Source organism: Manis pentadactyla, chromosome 9 (genome assembly GCF_030020395.1).
Source record: "Manis pentadactyla isolate mManPen7 chromosome 9, mManPen7.hap1, whole genome shotgun sequence".
NCBI lineage: Eukaryota > Metazoa > Chordata > Mammalia > Pholidota > Manidae > Manis > Manis pentadactyla.
The window spans coordinates 100,521,972-100,540,997 of NC_080027.1; the positions used below are offsets into that span (position 1 = coordinate 100,521,972).

Sequence of the window (19,026 nt, forward strand, 5' to 3'; positions counted from 1 at the left end):
ACAGAACCTCACATCTTCTATAGATTCCATGCATGAAAAACACATTTAAGAGTATGAAAATGTAAAAAGTCCTATGCAAATACCCTATCTGTAGAGGTTGCTTTTAAAATGAGGCTGAAATTCTGTAACCCTACATCTGAAAACATGGCATAGCTATTTATATAGCAGAGTTGATAGAACATACTTCAAATAAAGTGAGAGATTTAGACTATTATCTTAATTTACTCTTATCTAACCAGGAACATATGGGATATAACTTAAGGGAAAAAGGAAAGATAAGTTGCATGAGTTGAAAAAAAAAAAAAAGAGAGAGAGACACCCACATTTTATATTCACAAGTAAAGACAGAAATTAAAAGGTCCTTAACACAGATCAAAACATATACATGTCAACCTGCAAGGCACTCTTTCTCCTAAGACATGACCGGAGGGTCTGGAGGTCTTAAGAGAAGCAAAAGCTGTTCAGCTTTAGAGGGTAGACTTGAAGGTCCAAAGGGCTTTTGGTTTTATCTTTTGGTTATATCAGCACATTGATTTATAGTTTGAATATCTGAAATAATAATTTTCTGGTTCTTATTGTAGGCATGGGCCTACAATAATAAATGACTACAAAATACTGGATTACCAATACGCAACCATGCTTTTCAACTCTCATTGAATGTTTGAAATGAAAATCAACTTTAAAAGAGTAAAGTCAAAGTTTCAGGTCATAAAAAAATGAATGTGCAATTTGGTATAGTCTCTACTAGATATTCACTTACAACACTCTAGAATATAACCAGATAAAAAAATGCAAAAGTCAAGTAGGGACTCTGTGGCATTTTACTACACTGATGGACAGTGACTTCAATGGGACATGGGGGGGACTCGATAATAAGGGTGAATGTAGTAACCACATTGTTTTTCTTGTAAACCTTCTTAAAAGTGTATATCAATGATACCTTAATTTAAAAAAATGCATAAGTGATTGCAATGTCTATTATCACATCCCATTTCTAGTTTCCCCTCCTTTTTTCTATTTATTGGAATTATTTTCCAATCGCTTATTGCCTTTTTCATTCTGTGCTCATTCTGGTAGATTCTTAATTGTAAGTACTCATGTCAGGAATCTTGTGGTCTAGTTTCTCATACATTTTTTAGGCCAATTTTGAAGACCATACCAAATATTTTCTTTCTCTTTAACTTGATTCGTGATCCTCAAATCAAATAATTTTGATCAATTCATGATTTTTTTCCCAGAAATATTCATCATTTTATTGCTAAACAATGTAAAGGCTACACACAAAAACAAAAAAGGCTTTAGGAATTATTTTTTAAGCACATAGTTTCATAATGTTTAAAAATAATCCCCAGTCAGTTTGGGAACTCTTTTAGTGGGCTAAATAATATACAGTAAGATTTGGCAACTTTCTGGAAGTAACTTGCAAAATCTACTTTATTCATGCTAATCTCGGGTTTTATGTGCCAATAACAATCTTACTCTTTCAAAAATCAGTATAGATGCAAATTTTCACACCACAATATTACCGGAGGATTAAAATATATTTTCATTGTAAATATGCTAATGTTTCTCTATAGGAGACTGTGACCAGGGGTAGGAGTGTGACTGGTCTTACCCAGATGGGCTGATGTTATTTGGGGGAGGAGGAGGTGGGAGAAGGGCTGTGGAAAACCTTGGACCTTGGAAAGAAACTGCTGTTTTGAAGAGTAGAAAAATGCATACTCTTTCAGGAAAAAGTTGTGTTTATTGTACACTTACTGTGTGTTTAGCTACTGTCTTAAAAGCAGTATTTATATGAACACATTGCTTTCTTGCAATGAATGAGGAGAATCGAGATTAGAAAGGTTAATTAACTTGCAATGGACCTAGAAGTAGTTGCTATCTTCATCCCTGACACTTTCTGCAGATGGACAACCTGAGTGGTGCCAGAATCTATGTACTTTCCTCCCCCTCCAACTCTGATCAAAAACTTGGAGGTAATTTCTGCTGATCTAAGTCCAAAAAAAGGGAAACCAGGATTTGTTAATGACTCCACCATACACCTTGCCAACTGCAGAACCCTGCCCTACACCTGCCTCATTCCCACCCCTCCTGAGGCTGCTTACCTTTATCTTGGACTCGGAGGGCCTGAGAAATTCCTTTTGGGGTATCACTTAAGGTGGTTCTCTGTAATTCATTGTAACCAAATGAGCCCTCTTACTGACAATCTTTTAAAACAGATTTCTAATTTGCCCATGAAATGTGCATATATAGATAAAGTCGCCTATGACTGTTTCATTTTCTCTTAGTTTCATTCTACCCAGAAAAACTTTTCCTTCCTCTGAAAGCGTTCTTAGACTACTTTTATTCAAGCGGTTTTCCTAGAACATCTTCTGTGCTGGAAGCACAGTTTCTGAAGTCAGATCATCTTAACAGATTTGAATCATGCTACGATGGTTAAATACACGTGCTAAACTATTAACTCTAACCATTTCTACTTTCTATTTTCTAGCATACAAAACAGTGGGCAAAATATCATATCCTCTCTTCTTGCACCTGGCCCACCCCCTTATAAGAACATAGCAAGCAGAATCCCCAATAAAAATGTGGTGGTTTCATTACGTTTCTTCTTGGTTGTAGAAGATGAAACTTTTAGGAGTTCTAACCTCTATCAAATTGGCAAACTTAGCTTCTGTAAACACTCTACAAGTCTATACTAAGCTCAAACATGTTTTTGAATATTAGAATAGGGAACACTTTTCAACTCCATACAAACAGGAGAAAGTGTCCACTTTTAAGACAAAACTTTGTAAAAGGGCAGAAATCCTTTGAATTGTTTTTTCCCTTTTTAATTACTAACCAAAATGAAAAGGAAACATACCAAACTCTCTGAAGCAAAAGGACCTTCTATGCAGAACACACAAAAGCCAACAAAAAGTTTCAGGACAGACCGCCACCTCCGAATATTTTTTATAACTGATAAAGGCCGGCAAATCTGCAGAGGGTCTCATACCTTTGGAAGTCAATGGATTTTATGAAAATTTAAATGTTATTTATATATCATTGATGATGGCCATGTTGAACATTTGAATGTTTGTTAGGTCACTGTATGTATCTAAATACAATTTCTCTTATTTCCTTCGAAAATTACCTTATTTGCTGAGCTAAGAGTACTTTTTTAAGAAAACTTTAATATTTTTGAAACCAGAGTACAATCAAACTGCTTAAGTGGCAATGGATTTTTTTCATCCCTTAAAAGCTGTTACTAAACTGACAACTTTAAAAATAAATAGTTACATCTTTGATTAAAAAAAAAAATGTAACTACAGAAGAAAATTCCTTTGCACAAAGAAAATTTCTGTATCTAAACTTTACTACATGGCCTGAAAGTGAAGGAGTGTGATATGTGCAAGTTTCAGCCACTGGTCCTAGGGAGCCTCCCTTCTGCAAGCCTCCAAAGAGTAAATCTTCAGGCAGGATTGGAAGCAGTTAACTAAGAAATCCAATTGGAAAATAACAAACTCCAACTTTGTTTTACTTTATCAATATTGTTAAGAGAATGATGTAATTGTTTGGGGGTTTTGCAGAGACATTCCATGTCACTTCAGTTTTAATACCAGGCTGGAGCCTGCCTGGTCTGCCAGCATAAGCCAGATAAACACAGACCTGTAGTCTTTCTATTCATCTCTGGATAGTTACTCAGAAAGATTCTGGAAAATATGCCTATTATGAACTAAACATTTCACTTTTCATTTTATCCATGTGCCAGAAGTCCATTCCTTGGATAAACACTTTACAAACTGACACTCTAAAAGTCACTAAACATGATAAAGTATGTGTGCATCATTTCAGGACTGATTTAATGTTTTCTCTCCCGTGACAAATGAACAGTTACATACTATATGAAACGATTGGAACCAACATTCCTTTTCTTCTTTCCTTTATTTTGTCTTTATTTTGCATGAAAGATTAATTTTCCATTTCAGCTCATTTGTTATGCAATCTTGGCTTTGGTAAAATACCACTCAAGCGATATTACATGCAGAAATAGTATTTATTTTTTTAAACGTGTGATTGAAGATTCTTCCACAAATGTGCTTTCTTCCTGTACTGCTTTTTGCCTTTTATTACTGGTTGTTTCCAATTGCCTTTGCTATTATTTAAGTTAAATGGGATGTGGGGGTGGAGTAGAGAATTAATATATTCTCATGTAGTCTCTTTAAGAGTTTTTTAAAAATGGCATTGAGGTACATTAAATATATTTTAAAACTATACAGTCAAATCTTCATCACATGATAATACCAAAACAAAACAGATTAATTTATTAATTCTGTAAGTGTGATTGTGATAATTGGTTCTCTGTTTAAGAAGCTATTGTTTTAGGATTAGAAGATAAGTTATATCCTAATCTTTTAGTTGTCTTTAGTTCCTGGAGAAAAGAAAAAGACGTCCATTCTGAAACACTTTAAAAAAGTTTCATGTAAAACTTTCAGTAGCATATGTGCCCTGCTGAAAAATAAAAACATCTTTGAAACAAATGTTTTCATATGTAGGAAGTCACAAACTTCCTAGAAAAATGACAGCCCTTTTAAAATGGGGAAGTGGGACAAATTTCTTCATTTTTCATTATGCACAGAAAGGGTATCAAGTTACTTATATCTTTCTCAGCCTGATTTCCTTTATCTAGGATATTATGTAAGGTAACCTACAAAGGTAATTTATTTACAGTAATAGTTGCAATATAATTCAAAAGTTACTTTTAGTCTTTTCTATCTGCTTTATGGATGACAGAATTAAATCTAGTGACACCTAAGAAAATAACAGCTGAGACAAACTGTTGCTAAAAATCTGTGCTTTTTTTTCTATTTCAAAAGTCAGTTTCACCAAAAAATAGGGCTTTTACTTGTGGATTTTAAGAAAAGAAACAGATGAAGAAATTCTAAGAACAATATGAAGTTAGCCACAATTTATAAATAAGGACTTCAAGTATTAGAAGTCAGTTTTCTAACTCCCAGTCTCATTATTTTTCTGATTTAGATATAAAGGAATGGCCATTTATTAGACAAATCCAGACTTTCTACATTCTCTGCCTATGAGTTGACACAGACACTGAGTAATTCTGTGGGAAAATAAAAACAATCATATTTGGTCTGGTGACATTTTTCTACAATTAAAGAAAGTCGTGTATGCTAATTAAAAATAAAATAAAAGCAGAAGCTGAAATAAACACATACAGTGGGGATGCAGCCAACCTTAATAAGATTCTGCTGAAATCTGTCTTGTAATACAATATGCTAGTTTGGCTTGCCCAGTGAAATCATCTGAAGATGAGAATATATTCCCACTTTGTATTTGGGTCTGGACATGGTTCAAGAGTTATCACCCAGTTGTCTTACCTTCTGGGAGAATTGGAGAGTTCAGCCCAACTATTTATCCAAAAGCTATACATTTTTGTTGATGTGAAAGAGTTCCTCAAAGTACCACTTCTCAGATTAACAGCAAAAATTCTTGAGTAAACAGACAAAATTAGCCCATAAAACCATCATGCTAATGAATGGAATATAAAAAAAGATCTGATTTGCTTTAAAAAGATACTAATCACTGTTTTCTTTAGAATATTTTTATTTAGCTAGGGAATCATAAGATGAACTCATAAACACATAATATCCCACTACAGAAAAGAATGCTAGTTAGTGTTTGATAAAGGTCACTTACCCATTTTAAATCGACTAAGGCCTTTTTCTTTAAGTACTAAAATATAAAGACAAATGAATATATGTGTCCTTTCAAAGCAACCTAATGACTTGAGTTTGTGTAGGTTGCAAACATTCTCACATGACTAGGTTTTTCTAGTAAGGCCTCTTATTAGCTACTTTTGAGGAAACTACGTAATGCAAAAAAAAAAAAGGTGTTGCAGTCCTACAACGCCAGAAGACAGAAGGAAGGATGAGGGGAGGGGCTTTTTACAAATGAGGAAGCTGAGTCCCAGGTAATTCAAGTGTTTTTGCAGCTGTAATTCTGGGGTGTAGCTGCCAGGGCCCCATCCACCCCACTCATCTGCCTCCTTTCAGAGCAACTTGGATTAGCATCTGCAATGCTAACTGGCCTCAAAACCTTTGCGAAACTTCTTTTTTTGATACAGAAATATTTATAGATATTTACAGCCCAACTCAGTTATCATGATTATCCATCAGTGACTCTCAACTCGTTCTAAAAATTAAAGCACATGCACTTATCACTAATTTATCCCTGGGTCTCTGGGGATAGGATGTAATATATAAAACTAAAATGACTTGAATTGCAATCGTATCACTGAGATAAAAACAGATCCTCACAAGAAAATTCCTTTGATGAGGATGTTGTTAGCATATTCATACAACTTGAACTTCCCTGTGTGTGTCCTGCCTCAAGATTAAAGGGCTGAGGGAAGGTGGGAAAATGAGGAAGGTCAGCTCTGCTAGTACTCAAACCTGTAGAACAAAGAGAATCACTTTGCTTAGATGGCATCTCATCTCCAAAATGGATGTCAGCTGCTTTAATATGATACCTAGAACATAATAATAACCTATAATAAAGTAAAGAAGAAGGAGAGATGGAAGACTGAGAAGATATATGCCCAAATGCATATGTCCAACTTTCCTCTCAGGGCCTTGCAGAGGAGACTCAAATATTTGAGTGAGAGTACATATTATCTTCAATTTTTTTTGGGGGGGTGGCGATAAGAGGGATACTGGGCCAATTCAGGCACAAAGAAGAATTCCATAAAAGCCCAGGGCTTCAGATTGCACAAAGTTCACATAGGTACAGAGAGCATTTGGTGATCCGCTGATGGATGGAAATGAGGTGGTTTATAAAATGGCCAAGGCTCAGAGTGGGAAGTCGAGCTGAGATCCCAGGATTGTGGCCAAATCTGCCATTCTCTCAGCTGCCAGAGAAGAGCCAGCCAGCCTGGCAGGGTGAAAGGCCTCAGCACGTCACAAAGGTACATCTCTGCCTGCTCACATGCCTGGTCCCAGAAGCAGTGCACTCAACTGGTGCTGCTGCAGCGGTTCTGTGGTTGTGAGACAGAAGGCACAGTCCCCAGACTGCGTGGTGCGTGCACACTCTCACTTTTAAGTCTGGCTTGCTAGGAGCTGCCCCTGGGTCAGAAAAGCTTGTTGTTCAGTCAGCAGTGGGCAGAAGGCTGTGCCAAAGACCCTAATACCGGGGAGGCTTCCATCATGTGTTGACGGATCTGTACACAGCTCAGGGGATGTGTCTGAGTCTGCTCCTCACCCCAGTATGACTGCTCCTGAGTGAGGCCAGCTTTGCACAGCCTTCCCAACCCCCAGGGTGGACTTTGCGCCCAGAAGCATCCTTCTTTGCTGTCTCCTTCCCAGGTTCTCTCTGCTAACTCTCCCTCTTAACCGATCTCCACCAAGACTGCCATTGTTTCTGACAAAGTCTTTAGGCCTGGAATGCTCCTCTGTTCCAAGTAAAGTCAGTCCCCTCATACAGAAATGCAGACCTCTGGGCAGGATCTCTGTGTCCCTGCAGAAGGGGCAAAGCTGGAGGTACAATAGGGTCCATTTGTCCCACAAGCAGGAGCTGCAGTGGGTGCCCCCAGTATTCTTGGCTTGCCTTTCCCAGTGAGGCCCTCACCCCTAGTTAGCTGGGGTGACAGCTTTGGAGCAGTATTCTTTTTTTGTTGTTGTTATCATTAATCTATAATTACATGAAGAACATTATGTTTACTAGGGTCCCCCCTTCACCAAGTACCCCCCACAAACCCCATTACAGTCACTGTCCATCAGCGTAGTAAGATGCTGTAGAATCACTACTTGTCTTCTCTGTGTTGTACAGCCCTCCCTACGCCCCCCCCCACATTATACATGCTAATCATAAGGCCCCCTTTCTTTTTTCCCACCCTTATCCCTCCCTTCCCATCCATCCTCCCCAGTCCCTTTCCCTTTGGTAACTGTTAGTCCATTCTTGGGTTCTGTGATTCTGCTGTTTTGTTCCTTCAGTTTTTCTTTGTTCTTATACTCCACATATGAGTGAAATCATTTGGTACTTGTCTTTCTCTGCCTGGCTTATTTCACTGAGCATAATACCCTCTAGCTCCATCCATGTTGTTGCAAATGGTAGGATTTGTTTTCTTCTTATGGCTGAATAATATTCCATTGTGGAGCACAGTATTCTTGATCAGCCACACTTGGGGCAGAATGTATACCCTACAAGAGGGATGGGGTGACAAAGGGCATCCTGTCTTCTCTTTGTGGCTGGTCTAGCAAGAACTGCAGTAAGCCACAGCTGGAGGCACAAGGGATGCTGGCAGTCTGCTGACCAGGGTATAAAGACAGCCTTAGCCTGGGAACTTGGGAGGGGCACATGTCTGGATTATAGCTTCTGGAGTAGTTTCCATAAGAGAATGGGAAAGAATGGGGTGTGGCTCAAATGCCAGACTCCCACTCTTACCAAGATTTATTGAATAAATGATTATCCATTGGCTGGATACCCTTAGAATGTTGTCTAGAAATGTTAAATGACTTTTCTCCAGTTAAATGGTTGGTTGTGTTGGGACAAGAGTTCATTCTGGAAGACAGTCTCCCAAGCTCAAGTATTTTGGTAAATAAGAGAGATGGGGATCTGAAAAACCTCTATGAGATAGGTGTTCTATATACTTAACTCATTTAACTTAATTATTGTGAGCTGATCTCTACCCACTTACAATGTGAGTATTGTTCCTCTTATTTCACAGATAAGGACACAGATTCAAAAGTTATGGTAAATCCTCAGAGCCACAGTGCCAGCAGGATGGAGCAGGCACAGATTTGCAGACCTGGCACTGAAATCTATGCTTCATTACCATGCCCTGCTGCCCAATACCAGATTCAGTGGAGATAGTGAGGAACAGAAGTGAACAAATAAATATATGGCCTGAGTCTGAAATTTGACTCTTGTTTCTACTTCTACCACTAAACATTTTATAATCTCTGATTTCTGACAATAATGTGAAAATAACAAAGCACTTAACATCGACTGGTTACTTACTAAGTACTAAGCATCTGGCAAAGATCATCTCACTTTAAGCCTCACCTACAAAGTAGGTACTGCTATCCTGGGGTTAAGGTACTGGCCCCAAATTGCATAGCTATCACACATGAGGAGCAGGATTCAGACTCAAAAGGCCATCAGGCCAGGTTCCATTGCCTTCCTGCATAGAATTACTGCTAACTTTTTGCCCAGGTCATACAATACTGCTACAAAAATGGTGCAGAGACTCATTTCCTTGAGGAATGTCTCATAAGAGCCATTATTCTGATTTTTTATTTTTGAATTCAGAATTCATTGTTTAATTATAAAAGATGGCTTTTTTCACTGACAATTTTGTCATTAGCCAGTATTTCTTTCATGCAACTAACTGTTGCTTACATGCAGCTGTTGAAATTTCTGTTGTTTACTATTGAAAGTCTTGAGCTCAGTTTTGCTTTCCATAGAAACAGGTTAATTCTGTTTACCAATTTGCCTAGCAGAATATTTTATATTAAACCAATGACCATGAAAATATGTGATATCTGTTCATAGACTACAGAGGATCTTGCCTAATAAAGTGATGGCAAAGAACTTCTTTAAAATCAAAAATTTCCCTCAAGGCTTATCAGATTTCTTTAGAGAGAGTTAAGGTTAATTCAATGTGTCAACACAGCCAGGCTATGGTAACCAGTTTTGGGTTAAGTGCCAGCCTAGATGTTGTTGTGAGGGTAGTTTTTAGGTGTGATTAACATTTAAATCAGTAGACACTGAGATAAGCAGATTGCCTTCCATAACGTGGATGGACATCCTTCAATCTGCTGAGGGCCTTAAAAAAAAAGACCAGCTCCCTGAGTGGGAATGAATTCTGTCCTTCAGACTCAGGATTGTAACATCAACTCCTTCCAGAATTTCTGGCCTGCTGTGAGCCAATTCCTTAAAATCAATCTCCATATATTTACATTTATATTTATATGTGTATGTACACACACATACACTCTGTGGTCCTATTTTCTGGAGAACACTAGTTAATACAGAGAGAAAGGAGAAGAGGAGAAAATTGAGTCAGGAAGCAGGGAGATTTCCGAGATGCTTTTCTATGCTCTCCCACGATTGTAAGTCTCCATTCTGGAAGTAAACATACACCAGGGAAGAAGCTCGTGGCTTCCTACCTGGATTCTACTTTTAAATGTGGAAATTCAATAGTTTCCTATAATTAAACCCTTCGCCTTTTTTCTTGAAACAGCCTTTTTTTCCTGCTGCCTTCCTTTTGCTTGTATTTCCACAGTTCTAGGTCTTATTCAAAAGAGAGATGCGAAGCCACTTGCCATAACTGGTATTTAATGGATTTATACATCATCCAGAGTCACAGAAATAAAATTAAGAACTTTAATGTGGAATCCCAGCATTATATTATTTTTCTTTTACGCTTGAAAATAAAATTGAGCTAATGACTAGTTCCTTGAGGTGAAACACACTAGACATTTTATAAGCCTATTCTGAGAACAGATATTATATTATTTGTTCACTTTGTTATTGGATCAATTTCTCACCACTTATGAGTCTCTGTCAGTGAGTTCTCCTCTGCCTCTTGGTCAATTTTAGCTGAAAATGAAAGAAAAGAAAAATAAGTGAGATAAATGATAAAATAGGTTATACTATCTCAAGCAAAATACGATCCAAATAATATGAAATAGTTTTACTGCATTATTAATTCTAATGTACTACAACCAGAAGTTTATTTTAAACCTATGAGTAGATATATAAAATAATTATATTTAATTTTCATCAAGTTAGGATTCTTATATTGACAAACCTAAAATATATTACATGACCAATTAAAATTTTTAGATTCTAAGTTATTCCATTTTTTTAAGCAAATTCTTTAAATCAGTCACATTAGCCTGAGAAAACAAAACACTAACTACAAAATTCCATATTCACACTGAATGTCAAGGAGATGTAAATGCCAATAATCAGTTCAAAATAATTGTCTCAAGCAAAGGTACAAAACCAAGTGAAAAACCGAACAGATATGGTATGTGACCTTCTTCGCTAGTGCTGTCCATACCAGACGGCGATTGAACAGACCTGGAGATAATTTCTTCAGATAAAACACTCACATTTTCTACTAATTAAAAGTAGGGAGGTGATAGTGTACCCATTTATTTGCTATCTTTCTGTATAAAAACAAAGAATGGTAGCGAACAAAAATCCAAAGATCAAATTTGGGAAAGAGATTACATCATTATTTTCAAATTACTTAAAATAACATTAGTACTCATCACATAAAATACATATGGCAGTGACGTTCACATTTTTGGACCAGTAAGCATTCTAGGAATTTCTGTATTACTCTAAATAGACATATATGTTTGACACATATTTTCAAAAATACTCTTATCTCATGCAATGCCATCTAATATTTTTAATCTAGTCTATTAGATTTCAAAATGTAGTTGTTGGGACCCACTAAATTCATTTCACACTTCACTGATGGTCTGTGACATACAGTTTGAAAATCACTGAGCTCCAGGACAAAAAGTCTAAAAATCAATTTAAAAAACTTGGAACTCGTGAAAGAAGAAGTTGTCTTTTTATAACTGTTCTCCTTTGGGTCACACTTGTGGCCATTTGGAGAAATTAGAAGACAAAGTGGAGCAAGGCAAATTGATGATAAAAAAATTGGAACTGTGCATGAAATCAAACCCATGGTCACTTGGGAATTGTCAAAGTGTCTCTCTCACTATTTAAAACACAATAGTCCAGCTTGGGCTGGTTAATGTTTTACAACCTCAAGACAGTGCTTGCTCGAAGGTCTGTATAGTATCTGAAAAGCCATAATCAAGTGTCATGCTTCCACTCTTTGCCAGGATTGCCAGAATTTCACAGGGATCATTTCAGCTGGCAGCAGAGGGTTTTTCCCCCCTTTCCCTTTTTGTATTTTAGATTGTTTACATAAACTTACAGGTCAATTGTTAGCCATATTAAAAAAATGGAATAAATGTTCTATGATTTTATTTTGAAAAGACTCCAACATGAACACATTGTCTTATAAAGTATGCTCTGGGCTGCCTAGCATAAAAATGGTTTGCTTCCAGAAGCAATTCTAGAACCACGTGAAGTTTGTTCAGGGGAAAACAGAAAAGCACACGATATGCACCATTTTCAGGAAGTTTCATCTTCTAACTGTCTTCCTGTGTCTTTTTCTTTTTTTTAACTTTTCTTTTGTAAAAATACAGAGATTAACACTGAGATTGGAAAACAATTTCTGTACTATTTTAGGAGAATCAAGTAAATGATTTATGAAACTTAAAACACACTAGAGTGCGATGCCAAAGATCTGTGTTCTATTCCTGATTCTGCCACTAAAATTAGCTATGTAATCTTAGGCAAATAAATTAATCTGTTAACATATACAAAATGTTTAGCATAGTACCTCAAATAATTAGCAGGGACTACATAAATGTTTGTTGAAAATGGTGGACTTCCCGCTCTTGAAATTCTTAAAGTGATATAATACACAATTACGTGTAACTGAATACGTCGGTTGCTATTTTATTCTGTTTCAACTGTTACATGCAGATAAAGAAAGCACATACTTATGCTTTTCAAAAGCATAAGCCCCTAAATTGTGGTGAGTGGAATGAAGTGAGTTTCATTTGCTCACAATGATTCCTTTTGATGTGTATAAAACAGCTCTTGCTTCACTGCATGAACAAGTCTGCCTGAAGAAAACACTTTAATCCAATGTGGCAGAAGATTGATTCTTACCAAAGAAACCTAACATAAAAACAGACCCTCTTCACAAACTCGATAGCCATATTACAATCATAAAATCAAACTGGAATAGCAGGGAATACTTTTAAATGCTCTATTATCCATTATTTTTACGTGATTTTTAAGCTAAGGGAGAGGATTTGTGTATTCAAACTGTAATCAGCTTTGATAAACAGTCAAATGAGAGATCAAAGATGGTACATTAGAGTGTACACATTTCAACCCTTGATGTAGAGTCAACAATTCAATGAACTGAACAGATTTTCCTTTGTATGCCCATCTTAGAAACAAAAACTTCCCTAAAACTCGGGGTGCAATTCAGTTTTCTGGGAACGCTGAGATACCATTTTCCAACATGCTGCTCGTATAAACACACCATCAACATTTTGTTGTCACAGTTCTTTTAAACATACTTATGTTGTTAACTGAGTGACAAATGCAGGGTTTGGTTTCTCTAGTGAGTGAGGATGAAATCTACCAACCTAAAATAAAATATGATTAAGTTAGTGACAATTAAGATATCTTTCAGAACTAAAATACAAAAACCTCTCCCGTTCATTTAGGGAGCACCCAAGCTAATCGCACGCAGTGACCAAAATCTTACAGTGCTTTTCAGTTTGAGTAAAAACTCTGACAGGCTGCACGCCATCTGTATTATAGGCATAGCTTTTGAAGTAAAAGCTGAAGGTGACACAGAAATAAGATTATTTTCTATAAACAATGTACATCTTATTATAATTTTATTTCCTGATCTATTTTTTCAGAATATAAAAATTATACATGATATAATTAATTATATATATAATTATAAATTATATATATATAATTTATATAAAGCTATAATTATGTAAAAATATAAAAATTTCATTTAGTTTCTAATGGCTTTGTGACTAGCTTTGAAAGCCAGTATTACTTTGAGCAGCAGTTTCCTACACATTTACAATCTGTTATCAATAAACTTTATTACACTAACTATATGAAATCAGCTATACAAGAGAAAAGATATAAAAGATTCCAACTTTCTACTTCGAGTAAGATTAATTTCCCCATTCTTCATAGCACATGAGATTTAGTCAGGCACACCTGGGTATGAATTCTAGATCGGCCACCAAGTATGTCAGATTTTAATAACTTTGATAATCACTTTCAATTTAGTAAATTTTCTTTATCATTAAAACAAGATAATAATTTCTTTTTCATTGAGTCACCTGATTAAATAATGAATAAAAGCCTGTTGAATAATAATAATAATCTTCCTGACTTTCCTCTCTTTGCCACATTACCATGACTGTACTAAAGGACTGGTATATGTTCCTTTCAAAATGCAAAAAGTTTCCCATTTTAGAAGCACAAAATATCTTGCTCTTAATGCTTCTACAGATAAATCCAGATACAGAATGAGGCTTATATATAATAATATATAATATATAATAAATAAGGTTTCCTCCTTAAGACAACATAAAGAAGTCATGGGCCAAGAAATATCAGAGTATACTCAAAGACCTTTCTTACAAAATCAATGAATAACTCTAAAATATATTTAATATTTTTTCTTTCTTTTTATTTCTCCTTAATTTGTGTGTGTTACTGTTTTCATAGGCCTACGATGGAGAATTCTCAGCACTTATGGTATAAGCAAAGGCTAACAGTTTCTCAGCCTCCTGCATTTTTTTTAAGGCACATAAGTGAAATTGCTGTAAGGGAGAAGACAGTGCTTTTTGTAAACTTAGGGTAAAATGAAATCTGACAGATAAAATTTTTTTTTTTAATTTGCAATAGTTCTCTAAAGCATACCTTTTTTATACTATGGGTAACTATTCATATCTTGATGTTTGAGATCCACTACCAGAAAATTGTTCTGAGATGAATGTATTGGAAAGAGTTTGAAGTGAAGAAAAATGAGGATCAAGATAATGAAATAAAGTGATCATACTTTATTGTTACTAGAGGGAAGGAGGGGGAATGTAGCTTTAAGAGAAGGTGAAGTAAAACATAGTTTGTACTGTGAAACCATCTCAGGAGAATACCATCAGTACCTTACTGCAATACACCTAAAATCTAAAATTGTAGAAATAAGTAGACCTTCCGAGAGGCTACACTTCAGGGACAAACTGGGTCTGAAATATTAATCCGAATATTACAGCTGCCATAATGACGGCTCTGCTCTGCCTCTCACATCTCGAGAGCTAGAGATCTGCAATTGGAGCCAGAGGAATCCTGTGGTTGAAACCATATAATAAAAGAAACACTGAACTTCTTAGGAGGCAGCCTTTATTTATTTATTTGGTTAGGGTTTATTTTTTCCCTTTCTTTTTGTTTATTTTAGGGCTAGGGCCTAAGATTACCTTTCCAGGTCCAATCCTACCAAAGAGACCATTGGCATGAAGGACCGACAGCCCTAAACAGGCAGCTGGTTAAAAACAGTATTTTAACGATTCTGTTTAGCACTTGGGCATTTAGCAATGGCTTGTCCAACAGTACTAATACTTCCTCCCCCAAGTCTCTGCCTCCACGAATATTTTCTGGGGGTTGCTGTCCTACTAAGTTACTACTTTGACCCAGCGATTAGCGTCTGTAGTCATTTGTCTGGCTCCAGACTCTTTTGCAATGTTAAATATTTCTGCTGAACTTGTTCCAAATGACTGTGAGTAAGCAGAGGCACGGAACCGACACCCTTTCTGATCTTGAGCTTTCATGAGGGAATACCACATATTCCCAGGTAATTGGAGACAGAGTTGCATTTGAGTAATATCAGATGGAAGGCAACTTAGAACACTTTCATCTGCTCGTCTAGGCTCTAAATCTTTTTGCTATTTCCCCTTTTATTTAAAGTGTTAACTAGTTTTTGTTTATAATTAGCTATGAATGTGCATTTCAGTCGCTTTTAAGTGCAGCCAGTATGGGTTATTTTTTAGGCAGACGTAGTGCCTTTCTTCTGAGTCATTTAAAGTTGTCATTTAATTACAGATATATTGCTTTGTTTTTGAGATTTTTGAGACACTGCTCCTTTTGACAATGAACTGAACCTCAACTAACGTTAGGTAGATTATTCATGCCAGACAAAGAATGAATATCAGAATTTCTTTCCTTAGATAGCAAGAGAAATAACAAAAAATCAAGGCATTCCTTCCTTGAGGCTGCAAATATTCATAGGACAATAAAACAAATGCTGTGGAATACTCCTGGGAGGAAGAAAGCCAAAATCTATGAAGTATAAAATTACAACTTGACCTTTGCAATAATTCACAGCCAACTCTTAGTTAATACTGAGGGTTATTCCTACTTTGTGCCTAAAAATATATATCCTTTGTGTCCCTAAAAATATAGGTATTTATAAACATAACAGATAGGTACTTGCTGTAAAAAGACTCAAGAAACATACACACTACAGTAAATGATGCATACATCAAAAATTTGATATATGTGGCTTCTGGCCAAATCCAAAATACAAGAAAGCCATATGCTATTATCACCCAGACTGATGTACTTATTGAAGTGGTCCTCAGTGAAATTCTTTTCTAAATCTTCATTTGAAGCCCAAAGTTAAAAAGACATGGGAAAATATGTGTATACATGAATTTTACATTCTGTGGACAATACAGTGTAAAAAAGCTACTGATTTTCAACTAGAAAATTGCTTACTTCACCTAATTTATGCAAAATCATACTCCAAACCTATACATTATTCCACATGTATGCTAAGCAAGTATCTCATGTACTTTCACTAATGCAACATAAAAATAAAGACATAACCCAGGCAAATTCCTTTCCTTTTTCTTTACCATGTAACAACTACCTTATTGAAGAAGGCAAATCAAACACACCTTGCTTATTTAAAGATCAACTTCAATTAGGATCCTTCAGATAAAACAAAAATCTCTGTAAGTCTTTAAAAACATGCAAATGTGTGTTTTAAGGCTGTTTTCAATATTAAATGCAACACCAATAAATTCTAACTTGTAGATTCAAAATATCAAAACATAAAACTGCTTGAAATGAATTTCCTGATGTGTTTTCTTTTCCTCCTAACTTTACTTGCTACAGTGATACTTGAATTATAATAGGAAGGCTAGGGCATTCCAATCCTAGAAACAAAAGTCACATAATTTAATGTTACAATATTTCAACCAAAGTTTGAGGACCCAGTACATTTTGGATACTTTGTTAGAGGCTCATATGTAGATAAGCAGTATATAGTCTTTCCTTTCAAGAAAATGTCAGATGAGGAGACATATACATAATCATGCACATAAATGATATAGAGATATTTTAATGGTAATGTTAATACAGATAATGATATCACTATTCTAACTCATTACATATAATAACCCACAATAATAAAACCCTATATGAAAGGCACTGTAATTATTCCCATTTTACAAGGAAAAAACTAGCAGTTAAATAACTTGCCCCAAGATACTAAAAATACTAAGAGAAAGAGACAGGATTCAAACTCACTCAACCTGACTCCCAAGCCATCCTGTCAAGTCATTCATGAGTAAGTGAGTGGCACATTTACCTATAAGAGAGAAGTTAACAAGAAAAAAAGGCAAGACATTGAGTTGAGACAAAAAAGATGAACAAGCATTAGTCAAGTGAAAAAAGAAATGGAGCCTACAGAGGGCATTTAAACAACAAACAGCAGGAAAAAGAGGTGTGCCATCATCTAGGATATCAAGGAAAAGGACTGTAATGGAGATAAGACAGGAAGCTGCGGACAGAGGTAGGTCCAGCCTCTTTTGGTAGGATGGTGTAACAAGCAATGTACGGAAGACTGAACTGCATTCACTTTAAATCAATGGAAAAAGATGTCCACTTCTGGACTTGTTAACGGGAACCAAATTTACCTTCCTGCTGTAATCTACCAGAAAACTGGGTAAGATATAGGCAACAACAGTTTTCATATACTGGACAACAGGCAGCATAGGACTCTTGATCTCAAAAGAAGGTTAAACAAACTAGTTGAGCCTCATGACCTTCCTGGATTTCCGTCTGAAGGCCATTTCCAGATGGTAGGCTCTGGGAAGAAGAACCCAAATAAGCCAACCGGTTTTGCTCAGTTGAGGAAACAGAGGTAGACATTTGGAGAGTCAGGGTGGTTGAAAGCTGAGGAGCAGAGTGCCAGACAGGAAATAGAGCCTTGTAGAAAAGAAGGGCCAGAATTTACAGTGAAGTTTTTTCGAGTTTTTGATGAGTATTAGGCAGCATATATAGAGAGTGAAACTCTGTAAGTCAAAGCACAGAACCAAGGAGCTATAAACTGAACAATTCACAGGGCTCATACAGAGCCAAGAGATGGTCCAAGTCTCAAGAGCTAGAGTTGAAGCCACTGCCACCTGGCATAGGACAGTTATTGGAGACCCCAGTGTGTGTTGGTGAGGAGCACCTTATTAGAACTGAATCACCATGGGTGTGAAAGATACTTCAGCTCTAGAAAAGCTTTAAAATATGCCTTAAAGAATCAAACTGACTCACATGTAATTTCAATTGTCTACCCAAAGTCAAATATTGTTTAGAATAATGTGCAAAATCCATATACTCAACAACAGAACAATCATAGTGCCTAGCATTTAATAAAAAATTAATAGACCAACCCAGTGTAAGGAAAATGTAATCAATTATCAGAATATAAACATCAACAGAAAGAGACCCAGTAATGACAAGAGATGAACTAACAAATAAAACTAAAGCAGCCATTATAATTATGCTCAAATATTAAAGAAAAACATGGGCATAGGAGAAAAATGGATGTCTTATTCTGCTCAGGGTGTATAACAAATACAAAAGACCAGGGGCTTAAACAACAAATATTCATCTGTCATGGTTCTGGAGACTGGAATGGTAATGTTAATACAGATAATGATGAAGGAAGTCTGAGATCAGCGTGCCGGTACAGTAAGGTTCTAGGGAAAGTCTTCTTGCTGGTTTTCAGCCAGCCAACTTTTTGCTGTATTCTCACATGGTGGGGAGCAGAGAGCAGAAAAAGAGATGTTAGCCCTCTTGTGTCTCTCCCTATAAGGGTACTAATCCCATTTATGAGGATTTCACCCTCATGACCTAATCACCTCTCAAAACCTTACCTCTTAATACTACGGCATCAAGGATTAGGGTTTCAACATAAGAATTCTAAAAAAAATAAATGTGCAGCATATAACAATGGAAGGTACAAAAAGAAAGAGAACCAAGTGAAATGTGTAAAGACCAAAAATATAGTCTCTGAAATGAAATATTCACTTGAATTGAAAATGAAAATAA

At 36.1% G+C, this 19,026-nt stretch overlaps 1 protein-coding gene across 2 annotated transcripts in view; it reads right to left on the reverse strand.

Annotated features, from left to right (window-relative positions):
- The window catches only part of FMN2 (formin 2), a 326,516-nt gene that overhangs the window by 56,139 nt on the left and 251,351 nt on the right, over positions 1 to 19,026 (reverse strand). For both annotated transcript variants that reach the window (XM_036918446.2, XM_057507879.1), the window contains exon 15: positions 10,545 to 10,596. In XM_036918446.2, coding sequence (XP_036774341.2) covers positions 10,545 to 10,596 — 52 coding nt within the window. The remainder of the gene's footprint in view (positions 1 to 10,544; positions 10,597 to 19,026) is intronic.